This window comes from Myxocyprinus asiaticus, chromosome 24 (assembly GCF_019703515.2).
Source record: "Myxocyprinus asiaticus isolate MX2 ecotype Aquarium Trade chromosome 24, UBuf_Myxa_2, whole genome shotgun sequence".
In the NCBI taxonomy this organism is placed as follows: Eukaryota; Metazoa; Chordata; class Actinopteri; order Cypriniformes; family Catostomidae; genus Myxocyprinus; species Myxocyprinus asiaticus.
In genome coordinates, this window is record NC_059367.1 from 25169671 (window position 1) to 25192005 (window position 22335).

Sequence of the window (22335 nt, forward strand, 5' to 3'; positions counted from 1 at the left end):
TAAAGCTGTTTTGAAACAATATGTATTGCAATAACAAAAATTAATTTCATTTATATGATATATAAATATATTAAAAAAAGATATCACTTATAACATATTTAGGGAGTTTTCCTAGGCTTGTAATGTACTATTTTTATATTTTTATCGCTTTGGAAAAATATGTATTGTAAAAGGTACTATACAAATAAAACTGAATTGAACTGAATTTTGAACATGCCAACTTTAGCTTAATACCTGCTGAACTTGGGCCCAGAACACATCTTCAAAATAAGTGGCGAAACCTTCACTGATCCATTCTTCTGTCCAATCCCGTGCCCCAATGGCCAGCCCAAACCAGGAGTGGGCGATCTCATGGCACAATCTTGCCCCACAGAGGTTCTTCTCACCCCCTAGCACACTCTGAGACAGAAACACGATATGCGGACTGAAAAACAAGATGTGCAAAAAAAAGAAATGCACATTAGTAGGCCATCACAGCAGGCTGATTTTTTTAGCATTTAGACAGAAAAAAAGAAAGTTCACAAAGTTGAAAAACACACTTGATTGGACGTCATGACTTTATTTGGTCTGCTAACAAATCATTGGTTATAATACTACTGTGGGCGCAGAGAGCTTGGAGCTCTGATTTCAGCTCTGAGCTAGTTATAACATGTTATAAAACTCAGCCACCCTGAAAGAACATCAAAGTGTGGGATTTTCTCTCCCGTAGCCAGACTGTCGTTAAAGAGGTGGAGCTCTCAGCCAAAATGATGCCTGTTCACTGCCAGTGGATTTCATAGAAGCCACCCGTGCCGCACCCTTCACCATACAATCCGGGTTTGTTTGCTAATAGCAGCAAAATTACAAGACGTACAGTTTAACCATCCACAGATCTTTCTTTTACCGTGAAAAGTTCCACTGTGAAAACAGCTGAACTACAACAGTCTGTCGACTGTGAGATAAGGTTCTTTCTTCCAATTTTGCCAAGAAAAATATGACCTAAGGATTCAGATTGCACATAAAACCAGATGAAATATGGTATTGTTTGCCTCCTCTCACAAAATTACCTCAAGTGACCTTTCCAACCAGATATCCTTGTGTGTGTTTTGTACAGCAAATAGGCTGTTATCAAGACCATGTTCCAAACAAAGTTCCGACAAGTCAGGAAAAACAAAGCCGTTTCGTTTGTGTCCTCAGGCTTCGGCTAAGCCATATAATGGTTTTCAAATGTGACACGTATGGTTGTAGATAGCCAGGAGCATTTCTCCTGCACAAAATGAACCAATATGGGGCTGATAAAATAATCTGAGAGTTTTTTGAATGTCTTTTTACCTTTTACCCCCCTGCTTTCTTTACACAATGACCACAGCAACCAGCAGGAAATCAATAAAAAAGGCTGGCCTTGACTTTGAGTTGAAGGTGGCAAGCTTGCCTTTCATTCACACCGTTATGGTTCCCTCAAGTCATCAATATGTTATTTTAGCACAAGTCTGTGTGCCCACACTTTTTTCCTCATAAGTAGAGCTAAGGGACTATGAAAAAGCACTGCCACTGGATACAGATGAAAGAAAAATGCCCAGCAGTGTTAAGTGTAATAGAACAGAAGCCTGTTCTTTAAGGTGGACACTGTCCAATTTCCAGAAAAAGAGATTTCTTTAGCAGCTACAGAAGCTCCTCTATATGTTCCACAGATGTGAAGCAGCAGTCCACAGTCATGTTGATGTCGGTAGCAGAAGCAGCAATCAGCACTCCCACAGTTCCTGTCAACAGCATACCAAAAACAACAAATCTCTCCATGGCTTAGTACACTTCATCAAATCTAACATTTAAAAGCGAACTTTTGCAGATATTAAAATCTTTATTTAAAACATACAGCTGTGTAAACTAATCATCAACATGGTCTTGACCTAATTAAAGGGATAGTTCACCCAAAAATGAAAATTCTCTCATCATTTACTCACCCACACGCCAACCCAGATGTGTATGACATTCTTTCTTCTGCAGAACACAAACAAAGATTTTTTTAGAAGAATATCTCAGCTCTGTAGGTTCATATAATGCAAGTGAATAGTGACCAAAACATTGAAGCTCCAAAAAGCACATAAAGGCAGCATAAAAGTAATCCATAAGACTCCAATGTTTTAATCCATGTTTTCTGAAGCGATCCAATCTATTTTGGGTGAGAACATACCAAAATGTAACTCCTTTTCATCTTGCCATTGCAGTCTAGATGTACGATAATGATTTTAAGCTCAATTACACTTCCTAGGGTTTGACGCATGCGCAGAGCACTAGATGCCGCTGTAGTAAGTGTAATCGAGCTTGAAATCATGATCACCAAGGAGACTGCTGATGTCAATGTTTATGTTGAAAAAGGAGTTACATTGTGGTTTGTTTTCACCAAAAAGCGATTGGATCACTTCAGAAGAAAACCACTGGAGTCTTATGGATTATCTTTATGTGGCCTTTGTGTGCTTTTTGGAGCTTCAAAGTTTTGGTCACAATTCACTTGCATTGTATGGATCTACAGAGCTGAAATATTCTTCTAAAAATCTTTGTTTTTGTTCTGCAGAAGAAAGAAAATCATACACATCTGGGATTGGATGCGGGTGAGTAAATGATGAGAGAATTTAACATCTGATTTTCCAAGTTACTCAATAAGTTAGAAGTGGAATTAGTCTTTGTCGTGTGTACTTCATCCCAGTAATTTCTATAATTCTGCCTTCTTTTTTATTTTAAATGAATATTCAAGGTTAAACACAACTTTGCTGTTAATTGTATGCTGTTGCAGAAACTACATTTTAATTCAAGCTAATGTTGTTTGGAGGGTTTAACAGCAGAAATGCACAGCTCATAATTTTGTACTAGAATTTGCATGAATTCTTCAGTAAAAACCTTTGATATTTGAGCTGTACATTTGTCTAAACTGTAAGTTTATAGTTGGCCCTACTTTTGGTGGATGACCTTCATGTGTTCGTGTTACTAACATAATTCCTGCTGGCATGTCTGCTCCATTAAAAAGTATTTTACAGTTTACAGTTACATTATGTCGTCCCCTTTTTGTATCATTGCGTAGGTATCATGCAAAAGTTACGTGTTTAACATGGCCACGAAGTGAATTAAAAAATGTGAAATAACTTTAAACAGACAAGGTTGGTATGCAATTCTATCACATCAGTCTTGTGTATACATGAGAAATGTTTGTGTCATGATAACACTTTTAAAACAGTGCAACAGTTGCGCATTTTAAAAGTTTGTTCAAAGTCCTGTTCACTTGCCCCATAAAGTAGACTCCTATTGTAAGTGCATTACTGTAAACTTTATCCATTGTTTTTACAAAATTATTTATGGTGGTAATCAAAATTCTCTCACAAATGCAGAGCTTAAATTGTATTAACCAAAAATATGTCTTCGATTCAAAATGTGCCACACAGCTTGATGCAAAACCATACCTGCTCAGGCTGGCCACAAAGCATAGTTTTCACCTTTATTCATAATGTAATTTTAGAGGGAGAGAAAGAGTAGACAGGAGAAGTACGTGAATAAACTAGGTATTAGTTCAAATAAAATATTTCTGTGAGCCTACTGCACTTTACAGATTAAAACCATCTCAATGTAAGTGAATCCAAGTCAAAAAATAAACTACACATGCTCTCTTTTACTGATGTAACAATTCTTGGAAGATATTTGAACTGAAAGACTGAGGAATCACATCCTTTCATCCAAGAACAGGATATCACCACCTGCCCTGTAATTACCAGAGGAAACACAGAAAGTGGAATGTAATAGTCCAGATTTCAAACAAAATCACCATCATACCCCTTCCCTGTGTGGAATGCCAGCTTCATGGAGGAGGGAAACTTGGCAGGAACAATACAATTCCTAATTCTACTTATTGTACCCTATCTAATTGCATTTTATTTTCTTGTGTAGTTCAATTTGCCTTCGTACAGTGACTGCCATTCTAATATCAATGCCATCCTAAGGAACTGCACATTGTTAAAGGGTTCATGACATGTCTTTTTTATTATTTTAATATGTTTCTTGAGGTTAACTTATTAGTAAGACAAAACGCCATGGGTCGTCCACAGTCTGTTCACATACTAATTAACTGTCTGATGCATGTTGTGCACAAAACTAGAAAACACTTTCTTAAAACTACACTATGTAATAATACTTCACTATGTAACTTTTGGCCCTCTAGCGGTTAAAAAAATAATACTGCATGTGTCTTGCGGAAGAACATTGTTTCGGTTGTGGTTTGGCTTTGTTCCTCTGCGCAGGACATCGTATCGGAGCGAATGGACAAATAAATAACGAAAGAAAGGAAAAGACGGATATCCGAAAACATGTCATCTGAGCAGTAGGGCTGCAACTAACGATTATTCTGATAATTGACTAATCTAACGATTATTAGAACGATTATTCGACTATTCAGACAAAATCATCTTTTAAAAATACTTCTAAATGACACTCACTGAATTAAAGGGAAAAAATATTTTTTATTATGTTTAATTCAGTAAAAATTTCACTACAAAAAAATCCTGTTGTTATCAAGTGTTTTTGTCTTGTTTTCCATTTAAAATTGTCTATAAATCCTTAAAACAAGATACATTTACTTGAGAAGTAACATATAAGATATTTAGATTTGCTTTAAGAGAATGTATCTTAAATGTAAGTGTATTTTGTATATAAGTGTATTTTTTCACTTGGTTATACTTCTGCGAGTGCAGTAAAGACTAAATATACTTATAGTCAAGATCTATTCTCTAAAAGCAAGTCTAAATATCTTATATGCTGCTTCTCAGGTGAATGCATCTTTTTTTTAAAGGATTTTTAGATATTTTAAAATATTAGTATTTTTAACATTATATTCAACATTCTCAGATAACATTTTTTTCTTCTGCAGTATAGCTGCTAAAGAAAATGTACGTTGTTTTAAAGGAGTTTTAGATATTTATATTGGAAAACAAGCCAAAACAAAAACAAATCAAAAACGTATTTTGTTGCAGTGTAAGACTATCCTCTCTCACCTTTCTGTTCACTTCAATCCATCTTTAACTCACAAAAAAACAAACTCTCTCTTATTAATAAAGCTGCATTTTGCCAATTTTCTTCACAATAAGAAATGCACAGTGACATATATTATGATTCAATAAGTTGCGAGCCATCACGTTATAATCTAGCTGCATTAAGCACGCACACTCGAGGGATGAGCGTCCCCGCAACGGTGTGTACCTCAGCCTGGTGCAGTTTCAATCCGTCCCCCTTAGATCAGGGCACTTCACGCAACTCATGGAAGAGGCACTGACCGCACAGTGAAATGCCAGTTTCCTTATTATTTTAACTTTAATAAAGCTATAACGCATTAAATATAACTGCATTAAAAATGTAACGCCGGGGTGTTTTCTTTAAAGATGCTCGACACGCAAGTTTTGCTTAAGCTGAGCGTCAGCTCCAGCTCTGCTTATTCCACAACAAGAATGCTTCTGTATTTACTTATTTTGTATTTTTGCATTATAATTCCCTCATACTTTGCGATCTACATCACCTGAAGCTGTTTGGAAAGTTTAGAGTGCGTCTGGATTGTGAGATGTGTTTTCTTCCTCTCCTTAGTCAGGCGCGAGCTGCAGTGCTGCTCTTGTGTGCAATCATTAGAGTTTCATATGATCTTATGTTACGTTAATGTCAAACGACTATTCGACAACGAAAATTTTTGTCGACAATTTTTTTATTGTCGACGTTGTCGATAACGTCGACTAATCGTTTCAGCGCTACTGAGCAGATACAGTAAGTGCCATATCTTTTGCTGTTGTTTTGACTTTTTAGAAACATTGATGTTTTGAAATAAATGACATTACAAAAGTTAGGCAACATTCGTTAACTTTAGACATAATGATTGCTAGTCTGATAAGGTCAAACTTTGTAAAGTTTTTATAACTGCAGGATATTCTGGCCAAATAGACCACTGTATTAACTAATTTATAGATTGTCACTGTTACCAACCAGTGGTCAACATAATTTCAAGACTCACATGCCCTTGGCAATCCTAGGACTAAAGGATTTATTTATATAAATTATTGCTGTTATAAAGAAAAATACACACGTGTGTTAGCAAGTGAAAAGTTCTGCACCGATTACAGTATAATTATTGTATTTCACTACACACACACACACACACAGATTACACAACATACACAAACCATATCAATAAAATATAATTGAGTATCTCTGGGTCACTTTTAAATCCTTTCAGATCTCAGAGTTGTCCTACCTCTGAAAAGCCAAGCCGATGTTGATTCGGGTTTTATTACGAACTCTTTCCCTTTTTGCTTGTAGAGACTGCTCTGTTTGGGGTTTCTTTGTTTTTACAAAGTGATTCCCTGGAGGTTTGCCATTTTGAATGATCCATGCTCAATTTTTCTCGTTCGTTGTGACAACAAACTTTCAGGTTCACGCTACTCCCACACACGTGCTACAGTAGACGGATCTTATTTTCTCTGTGTATGGATATGACGTGAACACGCACAGGCGAATGACGTATGTATGCAATTTCCTGCAAAATCCGTCCCGACAGCTCTAAAATATTTATAATATAATATCACTATTATAGGTCTATCAAAGTGTATTTAGGTAAAAACATGGTTTGGAAGATGGATTTTTGTTGCACTCTCTCATTAATAACATTTAGTTATTTTTTAACACAAAAAAAAAAGTTACATAGTGTAACTTTACTCTAATAAATACTAATCTGATTTGCTGGTTTGCAGCTTCCATAGGTAATGGCACATACTGTAGGCTTTTTGTGTCACTCCACCTGGAAACAAAATGTCATGTTTACAAGTTACCGGCCTGAAACAACAAAACCTTTTGAGGATGAAATAATCACTGGGTTTGCTAAAGTGTGCCTGTACTGTATATTCTGCTTTCTTTTCTTTGTTTCTGTGTGACAATATGCACTGTGGCGGGATGAGCATGAGAAAGACACAGTGGGTGTGGCGTCAAGCCTCGGAGAGGCAGTTATTGGAAATAATAAACATAAAATGTTCATAAATGGGGAAAATATTGTCCAGGGGGAATGGTGTTCAAAACAAAGGGAAATCTGGCATCCACGCAGTGAAACGGGGCTTTATGAAGGGCAGGGAAGTGTCCAAGGAATGGCCCAGGCATGAGCAGGTTCCGACAGCCGCACACGCTCCCCTCCTGGATCTTCCCAGGCCATGATAGGTGAGCAGGGAAGGTGGCCCAGCCGCTAGCCTGTCGGCCGCAACGAGTGCTATTCTCCCCCGGCGACACATCTATCTCGTGCCGGGGGGTCCGAGGAGCGGCCCCCCCTCTGGTCCTGGGTGTGCGAGGATGCCAGTGTGTGCACACGTGGAGATTTGAAGCTGGCTCCCCCAGAAGAGGTGCGCTCTGCATTTTAAAGACAGCGGTGATGAAGCATTATTCACATCAGGTGTGCTTCATCCACCACTGTCAGTACGAGGCTTATTAATTATGCACCTCTTCTCGCTCTCCTGCCCAACTCCCGTCGTGAGCCTGGCTGAATGATGGCCCTAAGAGGCGGGATGATGATGACGAGAGGGAGGGGTGGGTGGTTCAGCCACAGCACTTATTTTCTGTACTGTACTGTACTTAAAAGTTTCTACACATTTTCTGCTTTTTTCTTTATGTTTTGTTTTTTGTTTAGGCCTAATCGTTTGCCACATGAGACTAGAATCCACCTGGCCTAAGAAAAGTCTAATCTTTTCACTGGTCATTCTGGTGACAAAGCGACTGATGCAGGTCAAAAGTGGTCATAAGTGCAAATAAGATGATGTAACCAATGACATGCACATGTTCTGTTGTTTCAACAGCCATCCAGTCATTTTGTCCACACTTGTTGAGCTACTGTAATCTGCACTCTGGCTCGAGGAAGATATCATAAAGTAGCTGCCCTGTATCCATCCTGTTCTTGTGGACTGGAGGAAGACCGGCAAGAACTTAGAGAGGCGATTTTTGATAACCGATGGTGTATTTAACCTAATTTCAACTTTGATCCCTATGGTTTTTAACAACAAAGACTACACATCCATGCACCTATTCATGTTACGGTATTACACAATTTAGGCACATATTCAAAAATTTTCATTCACCTTCAGCACACGAGGCCCCTATTAGCACAAAACATTTTCTTCAACGATTCATGAGCATTCCACCTAATATGGCGTTAACACAATAGTTAGAAATGTATATAGAACACAAGAAAGTCACAAGGACAAAGATAAACATTAATACAACATTTGTCTCTCATTGTCAGTACTGTAGTTAGAAAAGTCCTGCCATTGGTAGCTCAACGATCGCATCTTGTAAGGTCCAAACCTGCAAAATTGTGGTTATTAGGGATGGGTCACAATGGTAGACTTGTTGTCCAACAACCAGCTAGTCAATTAATGAGGTTAACTAGTTTATCTACAGGTTTTTTTTTTTTTTTATAATTTTAGCAAAAATGCTTCAATTAACATGTTGTGCTTTAGCTGTTAGCCAGATTACAAGGTAAAACCCTTTCGGAAAGTCTTAAAGGGGTCATGTAATGTTTTTTGGTTTTTTTTAGGTTCACTTATTATGTTATTAGTTTTTTGGACAAAAAACAATCATAATGTAGTATTACATGACCTTTACCCACCCTGGCCCTCTGTCTGAAATGCTTGGTTTCTATGCTACTTCACCTTTAAGAATATAAACACACCCATTGTTATGATTGGCTAACATCTTTGCAGAGCAAACACCCCGTCATTACACGTGTGGAACTGTTTTTTCCAAGCATGAAATAATAAAACCATGCAAGGATTTACAAAATCCCTTAAAAGCACTCAGTCCAGTCCCGGTTCTCCCGATGGCCAGTCCGCCCCTGTATGCAGAGATGCAGTTTTTCCACAACCATATCCACAACAACGTCTGGGGACCTTAGTAAACTTAATCTTACTCTATCTGAATCTTGTAGCTGGTTAAAAGAAAACTACAGTAACAATAGTATCACTTTCAGAGTTGAACTACCTCAGTCACTCATCGCAATGATTACGTATGTTGTGGAGGTAGGGCTATTCAAGTGATCACCACATACTGTCGTCACGATGTGGCCGATTTCAAAATAAGTCGTTTTTGCAATGTAAAACAAATGTTCTTTTTGGACTGGAGAGGAAGTTTAGAGTTCTGAAACTTAAAGTATGTTTTTGATTTATTACAATGACTCATCAAAATATCAAGGGAATATTTTATTTCTCATAACATGACCCCTTTATCAAAATGTATCACATTTAAAGCACAGCATACACATTAAACATACGTCTTTGGCCATTGCACTTTATGCTGTTTTTTGAACGTCGTGCCATAAGATGTGTCTTTTTAAGACAATGTGTCAAGTTAAGAATAGTCACATTTTTAAAAACACGTCTTAAAGCCTCTGTATTCTGTTCCATTCTGTTGCATTTCATCTAGCTGTTTTCGAACACAAGAACAAGTCTTATGCAAACACCACCCTAAGAAATTTACCTATCTGGGGTTAGGTGAACATCAAAACTCACTGGCATCATGTCATGATGTTTGCTCACAAGATGCACAAGAACCAAAGAGGTTTGATGTTACTGATGTGTTGCTACATTTGATTTGGACTCAAGTTGATCAATGATTTGATTTGAGAGTGAATAAAAACGTAAATTTCGATCTGTTCATCATACAAAGTGATAGCATGGATTACTTTTATGATACTTTTGGTCACTATCAACTGGTATTTTATGGAAATCATGACATTCTTCTGCCAAATTCCACTTTGGTGTTCTGCAGAAGAAAGAAAGTCCTACAGGGTTGGAACGACATGAGTAAATAAGTCCATTAGATGTTCAGGCAACCAAATTACTTGTTGATTTTGAAAATATGCTTTGCACTTCCCTATTGTTTTCCAGCCCAGATCTTTAACCACTAAGCTACATCAACCCCCAATGAGAAGTGTTTGGGCCAGTGCTGTTTCAGACATTTTGGGCCATTTTATTTTCATTTTCCTTCTCATCAAAGTAGCTCTACTACACAGTGCTGGCTGTGCGGGCACAAAGGAAGAAGCCCATTCATTCCTCCTTCTTGTCTCCTATTCCAGTCTACTCAGTCTGATTGTATGAGCTTATTATATCCAGAGAAACCTGGAAGAGCCTTGTAGAACAAAACTGATCTACCGCCGTCCCTTCTCTTTCTGGCGTTAAGACTTTAAATGGGTGGTATTCCTGTCTAGACTATAGATTAGGTTGTGGGGCTACACAATTACATACCTACAGAGGTGTGATTTTCTCTGAAGGCCTATTTGGGCTCTTTGTGCATGCCAGTGCTTTTTAGGGCAGATCATGTGTCAAACATGAAATACTGTGAATCGAACACAGAGACTACTGCTGTGGCGAGACAATCATGATTTGTGGCGTATGCTCCATAGAGCAAATGCAATCTTGTAGCTGGCTCTTACCACTGAGGCCTGCTACAGAGCACCACAACAATGCAATCCATATGTTGACTTATTACCAACCATATGAGTGAAAAATTTGGAGAATAGGATCCCGCGTGCATAGTTGCCGATGTTTATCTTATAGTGCCTGTTGGCACCATTTTAACTTGATTGCTCCAAATTATTGTTACAGATGCTTGCTGAAGAGTGTGCGTAAACAGACCCGGAGGTGCTCATCAGCACCAGAAAAACCTTCCAGTCTGTGGAGCAGCAGCAGATGTTTATGTATTACAGTGTGTGCGAGGCCCCTTTATGTGAGCTTCCTTGTATCTTGCAACGTTATTTTCTGAGTGAGGCCATTAATCAAGGATGCAGATTTCTGGAATGTGTGGAATGCTGGACACTGTACTTTCTTTTTGATCAAGAAAAGGCTCATAAGAATAGTTCACCCAAAAATGAAAATTATCTCATCATTTACTCACCCTCATGCCATCCCAGATGTGTATGACTTTCTTTTTTCTGCAGAACACAAACGAAGATTTTTAGAAGAATATCTCAGCTCTGTAGGTCCAGAAAATGCAAGTGAATGGTGACCAGAACTTTGAAGCTCCAAAAATCACAAAGGCAGCCTAAAAGTAATCCATCAGACTCTGGTGTTTTAATCAATGTCTTCTGAAGCGATCCAGATGGTAGGTTTGGTCATAGATCTCCCAAAAAATCAAGGGAATGAGTAGAAATTTCTGAAAATGGGGGTTTAATGGTTGTTACTCCACTGATGAAGCCAAAATAAAGTCTAAATTACAACCATATTCACCAAGGTGGCTAACCATGGTGTCAACCTCCTGTTTGAAAGCAATCTATTAACATTTCCAGCTTATGGACAGCTTGCAAATCTCTCTCAGGGTTTTATCCCGACTCCACAGGAAAGACGATTAGTTCACATCTAGCAATAAAACCCTCTCATGGTCTGCAGCACACTTCTAAAGCATCTTTGAGCTAAGATTTGTTATATTTGTGTCTGGTCGGAGGTCTGGGGAGGAAGGGCGGCTTTCTTGGCTCAGAGAATCAGATTAAACGCAATGGCAGCCACTATTACAGTGTCATAGAATGATTCAGTATCCACATAGCAGGGACATCTGCCCAGTCTTTGAATGGGCTCATCCATTCTAGATTTTTGTGTGGTAGATGCTCCTTCAGGGATACTTGGGTAATGGCTCCTTGCCTCAAGCTTTACTCAAGTTGACCAGTCTGTCCTGGCACTCCTACTGCCTTAAATCACCCCTGTGGCCAAATAAATTCTCTCTGCGTAATACACGTTTGATTCATTAAGACCCAGGTTTTGTCCCACAAAGCAATATCCATTTGTTTTCAAATATGGCTCTCCATTTTCAGTAGAAAATCCAAGTCTGGTCTGAAACACAGCATCTGGCTCCATCTACACTATGTTTCAAATGGCAGACAGTCTTTTGGAATCAGCTGGAATTATCCCGTCAATGAAGTTTTGGTGGTTAAACAGGGATATGACTAAGTCCTCCAGAAAGGGGCAATCTAAGAGACTGATAAACCAAGGAAGCAAGGTCCCCGATACCAAGGCAGGAATGCAGTGATAATAACAACTTGCTCTTTAAATCGGACACTGCTTATTTACATTTAAAGCAAGCTATTGAAGAGAAGAAAGGTTTTCATTTGGTTTTCAAATCTAATCTTTAAAACGAACTATTCACACTGCCATTTAATGAAATGTGATCTGTTTGTTCGGATATTGTAGTCAATAGTAATGATGTAAGCGTCAGTATGAAGCCAAGACACTTTCTCATATAACAACTGCAAGTAACTTGACAGTGTGGAAAGATAGGATGAAAACTGGAAATTTTGCCTCGGCTCAAGTCTATTATGACATCTCACCACAGTGCTGAATTCACAAGGAGCATGAGAAACATACGTCACAGAGGCATTTACAAATTCATGTCCAAAACCAACCGTCTCATAGAAACGCATTATTAAACCTAAATTTTTGCAAAATTATTTTTACGTGCCTTGTGCTTATCATGGCACTTTCCAGGTGAAATTAACAATAGAGGCAACACAACAACAGTGACTTTTATTCATTTTCACACAAATCATGAGTAAAATGGCAGACTAAACACTTTCTTTTTACCCTGTTCCTCACACAATGCTTTCTTATGACATCAGAACACTTATACAAGGGCATGACTTGTAAGGCGATACATTTGAAATTTTGCATCACATGTTTTGCAGAACTACTGTACATTTACAAATTGAGTATGATCAAATTGTGCAGTAGCTCAACTGATAACACTTGCGATGCAAAGGACTGTGGTACGAGTCCTGAAGAGCATGCAAGCTGACACATGAGCCGAAAGTGTCATTAAGCACCACGAAATGACATGTTGCTTCAACAATTGCGTTTTTCATCTCGCATCTGTTAGGTTTAAGGTTTAGGGTAGGGAGATTAGAGAGGTTTTGTTTATTTAAAACTCGATAGAGCATTAACTTCATCTGTTTGGGAGAACATTTAACTTGCTTTAAGGCACAATGGACCTTTTTACCTCTGAACTGACGCAATATGTGTAATGAAACAAAATAATTTGGCAAAAAATGTCGCCACAGTCATGTAATTTTCATCGCTCAATGGTTCACTAATTCCCTACATTGTATATATAACAGTTAACAATACGATGAAAAAATGGGTGAAAATTAGTGTATTCGGACATAGCTCAAGACTTATTATGTTTTGCTCAGTTGTCAGTTTAGGAGGTTCTAATGGTTCCACAAAGTTTCTAATATCCTCATCAGTAGATGAAGATGTGGAACTATAGAGATCAAGACAGAATTCTTTAAAAGCATTATTAATATCAATGGCTGAGGTAAATATTTCACCACCAGCAGATTTCACTGAGGGAATGGTAGAAAAAGACTCTCGCCTTGTCCCCCAACTCAGAGTATGACTGTCTTGCCCTGAATAGCCAAAGCTCCACCTTCCGCAACAAAAATATTATATCTGTATTTCAATCGGGTCAATTCCCTGAGGCCATTAGATAACATTCTGCGCTTCAGCTCTGCCTCGGCACTTCCCTTCCGGGTGGCCTGGGTAGCTCAGCGAGTAAAGATGCTGACTACCAACCCTGGAGTCACGAGTTCGAATCCAGGGCATGCTGAGTGACTCCAGCCAGGTCTCCTAAGCAACTAAATTGGCCTGGTTGCTAGGGAGGGTAGAGTCACATGGGGTAACCTCCTCATGGCCTCACTATAATGTGGTTCTTGCTCTCGGTGGGGCGCATGGTGAGTTGTGCGTGGATGCTGTGGAGAATAGCATGAAACCACGTGATAAAATGCGTGAATTGACAGTCTCATACGCGGAGGCAACTGAGATTCGTCCTCCACCACCCGGATTGAGTCACTACGCCACCACGAGGACTTAGAGAGCATTGGGAATTAGGCATTCCAAATTGGGGAGAAAATGCCCTTCCAATTCCATGAGCTCTTGTGCTTTGGACTTTTTGATGAATGAGGCATACTGTATGATCCGGCCCCTAAGAACCACCTTAAGTGCCTCCCAAGCCACGCCCACAGAGGATACTGGGGATCCATATAGACATTATTTCAGCCTTTAGCATTTGTTGGAATTCAGGATTTTGCAAAAGGGATACATTAAATCGCCAGCTATCTGATTTCCTTTTCTCCATATGTGGCAACACCCCTAAACACACCAGGGTGTGATCTGAGACTAAAATGTTTCCAATTGAGCAATCAGCAACAGATGAAATGCGGGACTTAGATAACAAACAAAAAAAAAATCTATTCTAGAGTAAATCTAATGGACTGATGAATAAAATTTAAAAATGTATGCAACATATGTGGACAGCAGGACTAAGTTGTGAAATTTTAAATAATACCAAGCTATAGAAAGTCAGATTTTTAAAAATCAAATTCTTTATTATGTTTCCAGGAGTGCTGGTTATTCGTGTTTTTGAGATGTTGCAGACATTACATCAGAAATTAGCATAATGAATTCTGATTCAAAGTAATGGCCAGCATCATCCAATCACTACCAACCATGTTAAAATAAAATTCTACATTATAAATTCTTAATCAAGGTACTGATTAACATTGTCCCATGTCTGCCAAACATGTTGAGTGGTCCAAACGTCATCTGCAGCCTGAAACTGAACTTTTGCTTGGATTTTAGGAGTGAATGCACTTAGCTGCATGAAGAGCTATAGGATGCTCCCTAGTCCTGAATGACTTGACCTCCAGTGTGCTGTCTGTCTGCACTGGTCTCAGAACAGTTCGAAATACACCTTATTTTCATCCTAACTCCATATAGAGCCTCTGAAAGCAACGGATGAACCCCTTGATTCTCTCAATGTGAAAATGCACAGTAAATATAGGATTTCTAAGGAAAAATAGCGCTAAAGTACACATTAGTGTACAGTGTGAGTGGCAGCGTGGCGTTTTGCGATAAATCTCTCAAATTTTAAAAAATGGCAAGTCGGATGAAAATAGACCCTCAAATTCTTTTGACTCAAACAGGTTTCAATGTAAAACTTAATTAGGTTTCTTACCAGATGTAGTTTTGTTTGCATTTCTCCTTAAGACAATCTCCGCTGTGGATGGCAACATGTGGTTTGGTCACATGACTCCTCGTGTCAAAGGTTTAACCCTTTACTGACAGCACAGAGTCTCCTGAACTGAGAACAGTCGGTTTAAAGGAATTTAATTATGTCACATATAGCGAAGCCAAAATAAAATGCCCACGCATGTGTATACAGAGTCGCACGAGGTTAAACACTTTGAATGATGATACTGTAACCGTACATACATGTTAAATCACAAATGACAAAAAAACTTCTTAAAAATCTCAGGTTTCAGGTATACTTCAGGTATACTTCCTGGATCAGGTTTGAAAACATTAGATTTCATGTGGTTTTTTTGCTTTTCAGACAACAAACCACTAAACAGATTTGAGTCAGATATGACAAAAAATCTTGTTTTTGCTGCCTTTCAAAACAAAACCTTAAATGCATAGACTCTGCACACGGAGTCAAAAATCTTGTCTTTGCGGTTACTGAACTGCCTTCTAAACATGCTTCCCTGTTCTCCAGGTGCAGGCATGCTCTGAATTCTTTCATTCGCCTGAGCTTTTGTGTGCACACAGCAAGAGGAGGGACAGAAAACCCTCTCTGTGGACTCTGGGAGAAAAACATCTCATCCTTGACAATTTGATTAACAGCTGTCTTTCGTGCCAAAGTCCCCTTAGTCTGAAAGACGGTCTCTGTCACACACTTCTTAGGTTACTCAGCAATCAGAGTGGATTGAAAAAAGAAAGTAAAGAGAGAGAGAGAGAGAGAGAGAGAGAGAGAGAGAGAGAGAGAGAGAGAGAGAGCAAGAGAAAGGGCTATTTAAATGGTGTTATCACAATCTCCCTCCCTGGCTAGAGCAGCACATTCCAAAAGCTTCATATCCGTCGCCCACATTACACCCTGCACCCATGGGACTCCACTTTCCTTTCCCCATATGGTCATTTTAATACTGCAGGAAAAGCACCTAAGCAAACAAATAGGCTCTGAGCCTGATATAACCAAGATATTATGAATCACCCAACACACAACTGAGTCAAGGTATTACTGTAACCACCAAACCCACCCAAAACACCACAACAATACCTTACCAACTTGTGCCAAAGCATCAATTTACAAGCCTAAAAGCTGACAGAAGTGATGGTGCTAATTCACTGTTTAGGACATTAATGTGTGGTCCAATCAAAATATCCAGTCACACCTTCCCTCTTGGTATGTAAAACAATATAATATTTGAATAGGCCCAAACCAATTTCAACAACCAAAGGCAGCCTGATTATAATAAGGGTATTTCATGCGGCTGCGAAATCTTATGAAAAGCAGATTATTAAAATGCGAGGCTATAATTTAAATAATGTTTTTGCATTTTCATTATGCTTGGTCCAATGCTTGTGTTATTCAGAAGTCAAAAATTCAATAAATTTCATGGTGCTGCACTATAGCATACTCTTGTGAGTCAGAATATATGCAGAATGATTCATTCGCCCTTAAATATTTAGAATCCCAAATCTGCTGAACGTGGGTGGTGCGTATTTTGAGGGGGGAAAAAATTATATTGTTAATCTTTAAAGAGTTTACATAATCATTACTGCTATGAATGGCAAAGACATATTGTCATACTCTGCTTAAAGTGTATAATTTCTGCTGCTGGGATGCACAAACAATGCAACGTTTTAATAGCGCCACAGAGCCACAGTTTTTAACCTTTTAGAGGGAATCAACCTGTGAATGGCTTAATTAAGGCCACAGTATACTTTCGTTCAGCACAGTTTGTGTGGACTGTCCACGTTCGGCCCAGATTTTCTTGACACGTGGATATGGGCCTGCCATTGACTATACCGTAAGAGTATCACAAAGCAGTCGTATGGCACATGCGTCAAATGTGTTTGTAATTAATCGCGTCAAAACAGTATACTTTGGAAGGCTGAGTGCTCGACCAAGTGCAAGATGACCCAGAATGCGGAAAAAACGGAGTATGCCTGAGCCTTTAGTGGCCATTTGGACTAAAAAAAGCTAGATGGAGCACAATGAATGCACGTGTCTCGAGACGTGCTTTTAAAGTTAACATTCTTTTTTTTAAAGAATGACAGCACCAAAAAAAACTGTGAGATGCAGCACAATGGTTAAAGACATCTGTCTAGCACGAAAAACATTGGATAAACAGCGCAAACGCAATGGACGCAAAAAATGCGTTCTATGTGAACAGCCCCTTACAGTTGTCTCTGCATAAGAAATTATTCTTCCTTAGAAAAACTTACACATGTCACCTTTAAAAATAAATATGCTAAAGTCTTGTGAATAGATGTAAAATAACTTAACAATAACCTCTTGTAAACCTTACCAGAGTATGCTTCATTTAGGGGTGAATATCCCCAATCAGCAGCTCCTGAACAGCTAACGCTAGCACCTTAGGGAAATCAACGCCAATGTCTCTTTTATTCATTCTGTGCATTTGCTGACTACCTTTTCAGGTAGTGAAATATGAACAGTAGCTGGCCCCCAGGCTGAAGGTCTCAAACTCTCCGGGCTGAATTTAACCACCTGCTCTCTTCAGCGCCAACAAATAAAGTCAAGCATTTTTTTCCCTCTCAAAATCACTTTAAAGGCTATAATCCAGATGGAGCACATAATTCACTCATATTGTGTGACAGTTCTGTGACAGCTCATTTTGACCCAAACTTTGAAGGGCAAGTAGGATTTTTACAGCATGCTAGTTTTTGGCATATTTTTCAACACACCGGCTCCTCTGGTGCAGGTTCAGTCTGCTTTAGAGTTCAGATGAAACTAAAAGGCTACATAAGGTCAACTACCAGTCTCAGCAGAGCAATTGCCAAGTAATAGGCAGTGATGAGCTATATTTATATAGTGTAATGTTAGAAACACAAGAAATGCACTTCAAGGGGGTTGGCAATCGTTCGGAGTTAGAACGAATGCAATAAAATCAATGTTAAAAAATATATATATTATCCTAGTACTTGTCTTGTTCTCCAGTAAAATAGCTAAATATCTTTAAAATAAGAACAATTTACTTTAAGAAGCTAAATGAAAAAATATATTGTCCTGTTAAAAAATTAATTCAATTAAATTTTTATACCACATTGGCAAATAGTTTTTCTCTCACTAAAAACTCACTAAAAATTGATAGACTGGGGTACGGTTCATAAAGTATGCATTCCGCTTCACTGTATTACATCCTGTACAGCTGAAAACAACTTGCTTCACAACTCGCTTTTGGCACCCCTCAGTGGACATTTTACCCGGAAAATGGAGCGCACATATGCCCATAAGCCCAACAACAATTACCGCTTTGGCCACTAGGAGCAGTGTTTAGACTTTTGGTTAGTTTCCAATTTCATTGCAAGATCAGTTTGAATTTACTATTTTTATGACACTTTTGTAAATTTTTACCCCCCTTTTTTACGCTTTAATGTGAGTCACTATTAACTGCTATTATATTAAAACCAGCGAATGGGACATCCTTTAAAATTCCTCCTTTAGTGTTCCACAGAAGAAAGAAAGCCATACAGGTTTGGAACGACATACAGTAAGTTTGAGTAAATGATTAACTATTCCTTCAATATTGTATGACTTTTTGCTTTTCAAGTAAATGTCTGATGTTTTAAGGATGTATAGATATTTTTAATGGAAAACAAAATTATTTTTGTGCAGAAATGAGTAAAATAGCGTGAATTGCATGTATAAAGTTGAGCAGGATAAATCTGAACCATCAGATATTCCCTCTCTACATTTTTTTTTTTACATGCAGATATTTAAATCAATCCAAAATAGTAGTGGTGGTATGCTTTTGTTCCATGTATCAACAAGCCAGTGATGACTTTATACATTCTTTGGCAGCTGTAACAATACAGCTTTGCTTTCTACATAAAAGACATCAAAGTAGATAAAGCCATTACCCACCTACTGTCACTTAACACTTTACATCACCGGCATAGCATGGGAAAACACAAAAAGGAAAACACAAAAAGCAAAACACAAAAAGCCCCTATTGGTATTCTCAGAGTTGCAGAAGTTTTCAGTCTCTCCGAAAAGCAGGCAATTCCCATATTTGCACATCTGGTACAAGAAGTATTCCAACTATGTCCTGCTGTGGTGTAAAAGAAGTGTTAAGGGACAGAAATTGAAGGCCTTCAAAGTTGAGGAAAGTGCTTTGCATTTCCAGCAAATACTGGTGCGTGACGTGCAGAAGAACTGAAGATACGAGCATCTCTGTTTACGTTATTATTTCATCACTGCCACGGTCTAGACTCCCTATGTGATCAGTCAGCAATACAGAGGATGGAATGATGATGACATTACTCACAGAAATATTTCCTCAAGCTTCCTGCAGCATGTCATCAGATTCCAGGATTTCACTAATCAGATTCAGCTCAACTGGAAACAACCCAAGAATACACACATGTCCCTGTGGAATTGCTGTTTTTGTGCACTGGGACACCAGTCATGTGGGTATATGGAAGGAAAGCAAAGCACTCAGGCCTGCCCTTTCTTGACTTCATAATCTGTACATCCTGTCCTACCTCACTCCCTCCAGAGAACAACCACCACCACCATCGACATGTCCAAAAGACCCAGCTGCAAATGAACAAGCGTGATATAAAAGCAGATATTGGCCCAATCCCAAGGATTTGGGCCCACATACTTCCCAATGTTCAGATTAAACAGCTCTTGTCTCTGAAGTGGTTCCAAGAGCGAATGGCTTTTGATGCTGGGAATAATCCACATCCTCTCCCACATCCTGGGAGATCGGCAACTAAAAGTGCCCCTCTCTCGGCCCCAAACCTACTTTGTTATTTCACTCTTCTTGGTCTGATTTGGCTCAAATGAACTTAGGGCCTAGAGGATAATATTCCCTAGAGAAGGGGTGGCTGGCTGTCTGCTGTGACCCACACAGGGCAAAGGAGGGGGAATATAAGTATCTGTTTCTCCCGCACACATCCATTGGCATTTTTTGTAGGAAGGCTAATAAAAACAAGCTGTTATAAACTTTGAGGCCACCAATATAAGTAAATACTCTCCAGGCATCCAACAAATAAAAAAGAAAAAGAAAAATGGTAGGGCACTGTGCTTCACATTAGCTCAAGCAGAAAAGGAGTACCTAATTCAGGAGAAGAAAAACAGAGGAGTCATCGCTGTTACAATGCATGCCCAGTGCTAATTAGAATGTGACATTTTCAAAGTGAATGGCTGGAACCTGCCTGGGGCACCGTGTAATGACCTCATATCCTGTAGAATCATTATTCTTGGATAGGGAGATGGTGGGAAATACGGGAACACCTACGAAGGAGTGAGTTTACTTAATCGGTAGCCAACTGACTTTTGTTACGATTGTTTGCATAAATCTAAAGGGGTTGCTTCACTGTAAATCACAAAATACTTGATATTTCATAGAAATCATAACAATAACTGAGATTCCAAATATCATAATAGTCCATTATTTCTCTTGATATTTTAATTGAATTAAATTTAAAATACTTGTTTTGTGTGGATCAGCTGCATCCCATATTTTTAAGTAGGCCATACACATCCAAAACAAGAAAACAACTATTTTATCAGTAAATGAAGACAGTGTCTAAACTGTCAACTTCACATTGGCCTTCTTAGAAGCATAAAAACAAAACTGTAATTCAAATTTTGAATAAATTATACACAGAAGTGAGCAAGGGATTGTCTGTGATTGGTTACAATGGTCAATAGCTGTAAAAATACACATTAAATAAGAAATTTGATCAGAAAATTTGAATTATGACGCAATATTAGTAGACTTACATGGAATGTTATAATTTACACTTTTCACAATTATTTAATTGTGGTAGCTGTAATTGTAATCTTGATTATTTATTTCTATTAACTGTGCAGCCCTAGATGGGCGATATAGCTACAAAATATTATATCTTGATTTTCTGAAGTTTTGTAAGGAAGAATGGACCAGCATTCCTTCTGAATGTTGTGCTGGTGTAATCCGCAACTACCGGAAACGCTTGGTTGAGGTTATTGCTGCCAAAAAAAACGATCGTCCAGAAATTAAATCCAAGGGTTCACTTACATTTTCCACAGCACTGTGAATGTTTAACGGGATGTTCAATAAAGACATGAAAGATTATAATTTTTTGTGAGTTGGTCAGCTTAAACACATTGTGTTTGTCTATACTTGTTACTTTGATGAAGATGAGATCACATTTTATGAGCAATTAATGCAGAAAACCAGCTAATTCAAAAGGATTCACAACTTTTGTTCTCAAATTTATTCTGTGTTTTACATAAAACTAAATAATCATTTTGAGTCTCATTAAATAGAATAAGCATGATTAGATCTGTTTGGACTAACTCACATTACTTAATATAATTGAACTGTTTTAATTTAAATGAGTATAATAATTTATTGAGTATTGAACTCATAATATACTGTACTATATCTCAAATGCAAGTAATCAATTTTGTGCAATTACTTAAAAGGATTTGTCAAATCAAAAATTAATTGTGTGTTTTTTTTTAGTTTTTTTTTTATTGCATCTGTCTTAACACTCTCATACTTGCAAAACTATCCATGAGGAAAGTTAATGTCCAAATAAAAAGAGCATTATAATAATCACAATATTTACAAATCTGGTTGTTACATTTTTATATCGCTAGCAAAATCATTGCAAGTATATTGTTAATATATCACCCGATATAAATCCTTACCCTACTGTAAATATAAACAAAACATGTCAACTGGCAACAAGCTGCTGGACAAAAGTTCATTCAAATGTTTCCAAAGCAGTGACCTTCCAAAAATGTAAAGGAAAATGAGTTTCACTGTACTCATCAAGCTGCCATTTAAACAGATCCAACAAGGTCTCACCATTTCAAGCCACACAGACTACTAAAACAAACATTCTGGTTGGCCAAAAAGAGCATTAAAATCAGCCAGTTGCTAAACACTGTGGCATCTTCAAGGGCAATGCCGACAGGCCAAAGGAAATCAGTGGGAAAAAGCTGCCAAGCAGAAGCTTGATATCCAAAGAGCACTTCTCCTCTGAAACCTCTGCTATGCAGAATAAACAAGTTTGTGTTGAAGTTTATCGCTGCTGATGAAATCCTGATAAACAGTATATTCATATGCAGAATTAGCTGACATGATGCTGAAAATTTAAAGTTTTCTTTAAGGTTGCAGAGACAAGGAGGGAGTGTGTGCTTTACTGGTAAATGCCTATATGGATCAAAGTCTATTTTTCAATGGCAAAAAAAAAAAAAAGAAAAGAAAAGAGATTTAGTGGAAAAAATATGCAG

General features: G+C 38.2%; 1 protein-coding gene across 1 annotated transcript in view; it reads right to left on the reverse strand.

The window, feature by feature from the left end:
- The window catches only part of aopep (aminopeptidase O (putative)), a 122860-nt gene that overhangs the window by 88829 nt on the left and 11696 nt on the right, over positions 1-22335 (reverse strand). The window contains exon 6 of the mRNA XM_051653318.1: positions 235-424. Coding sequence (XP_051509278.1) covers positions 235-424 — 190 coding nt within the window. The remainder of the gene's footprint in view (positions 1-234; positions 425-22335) is intronic.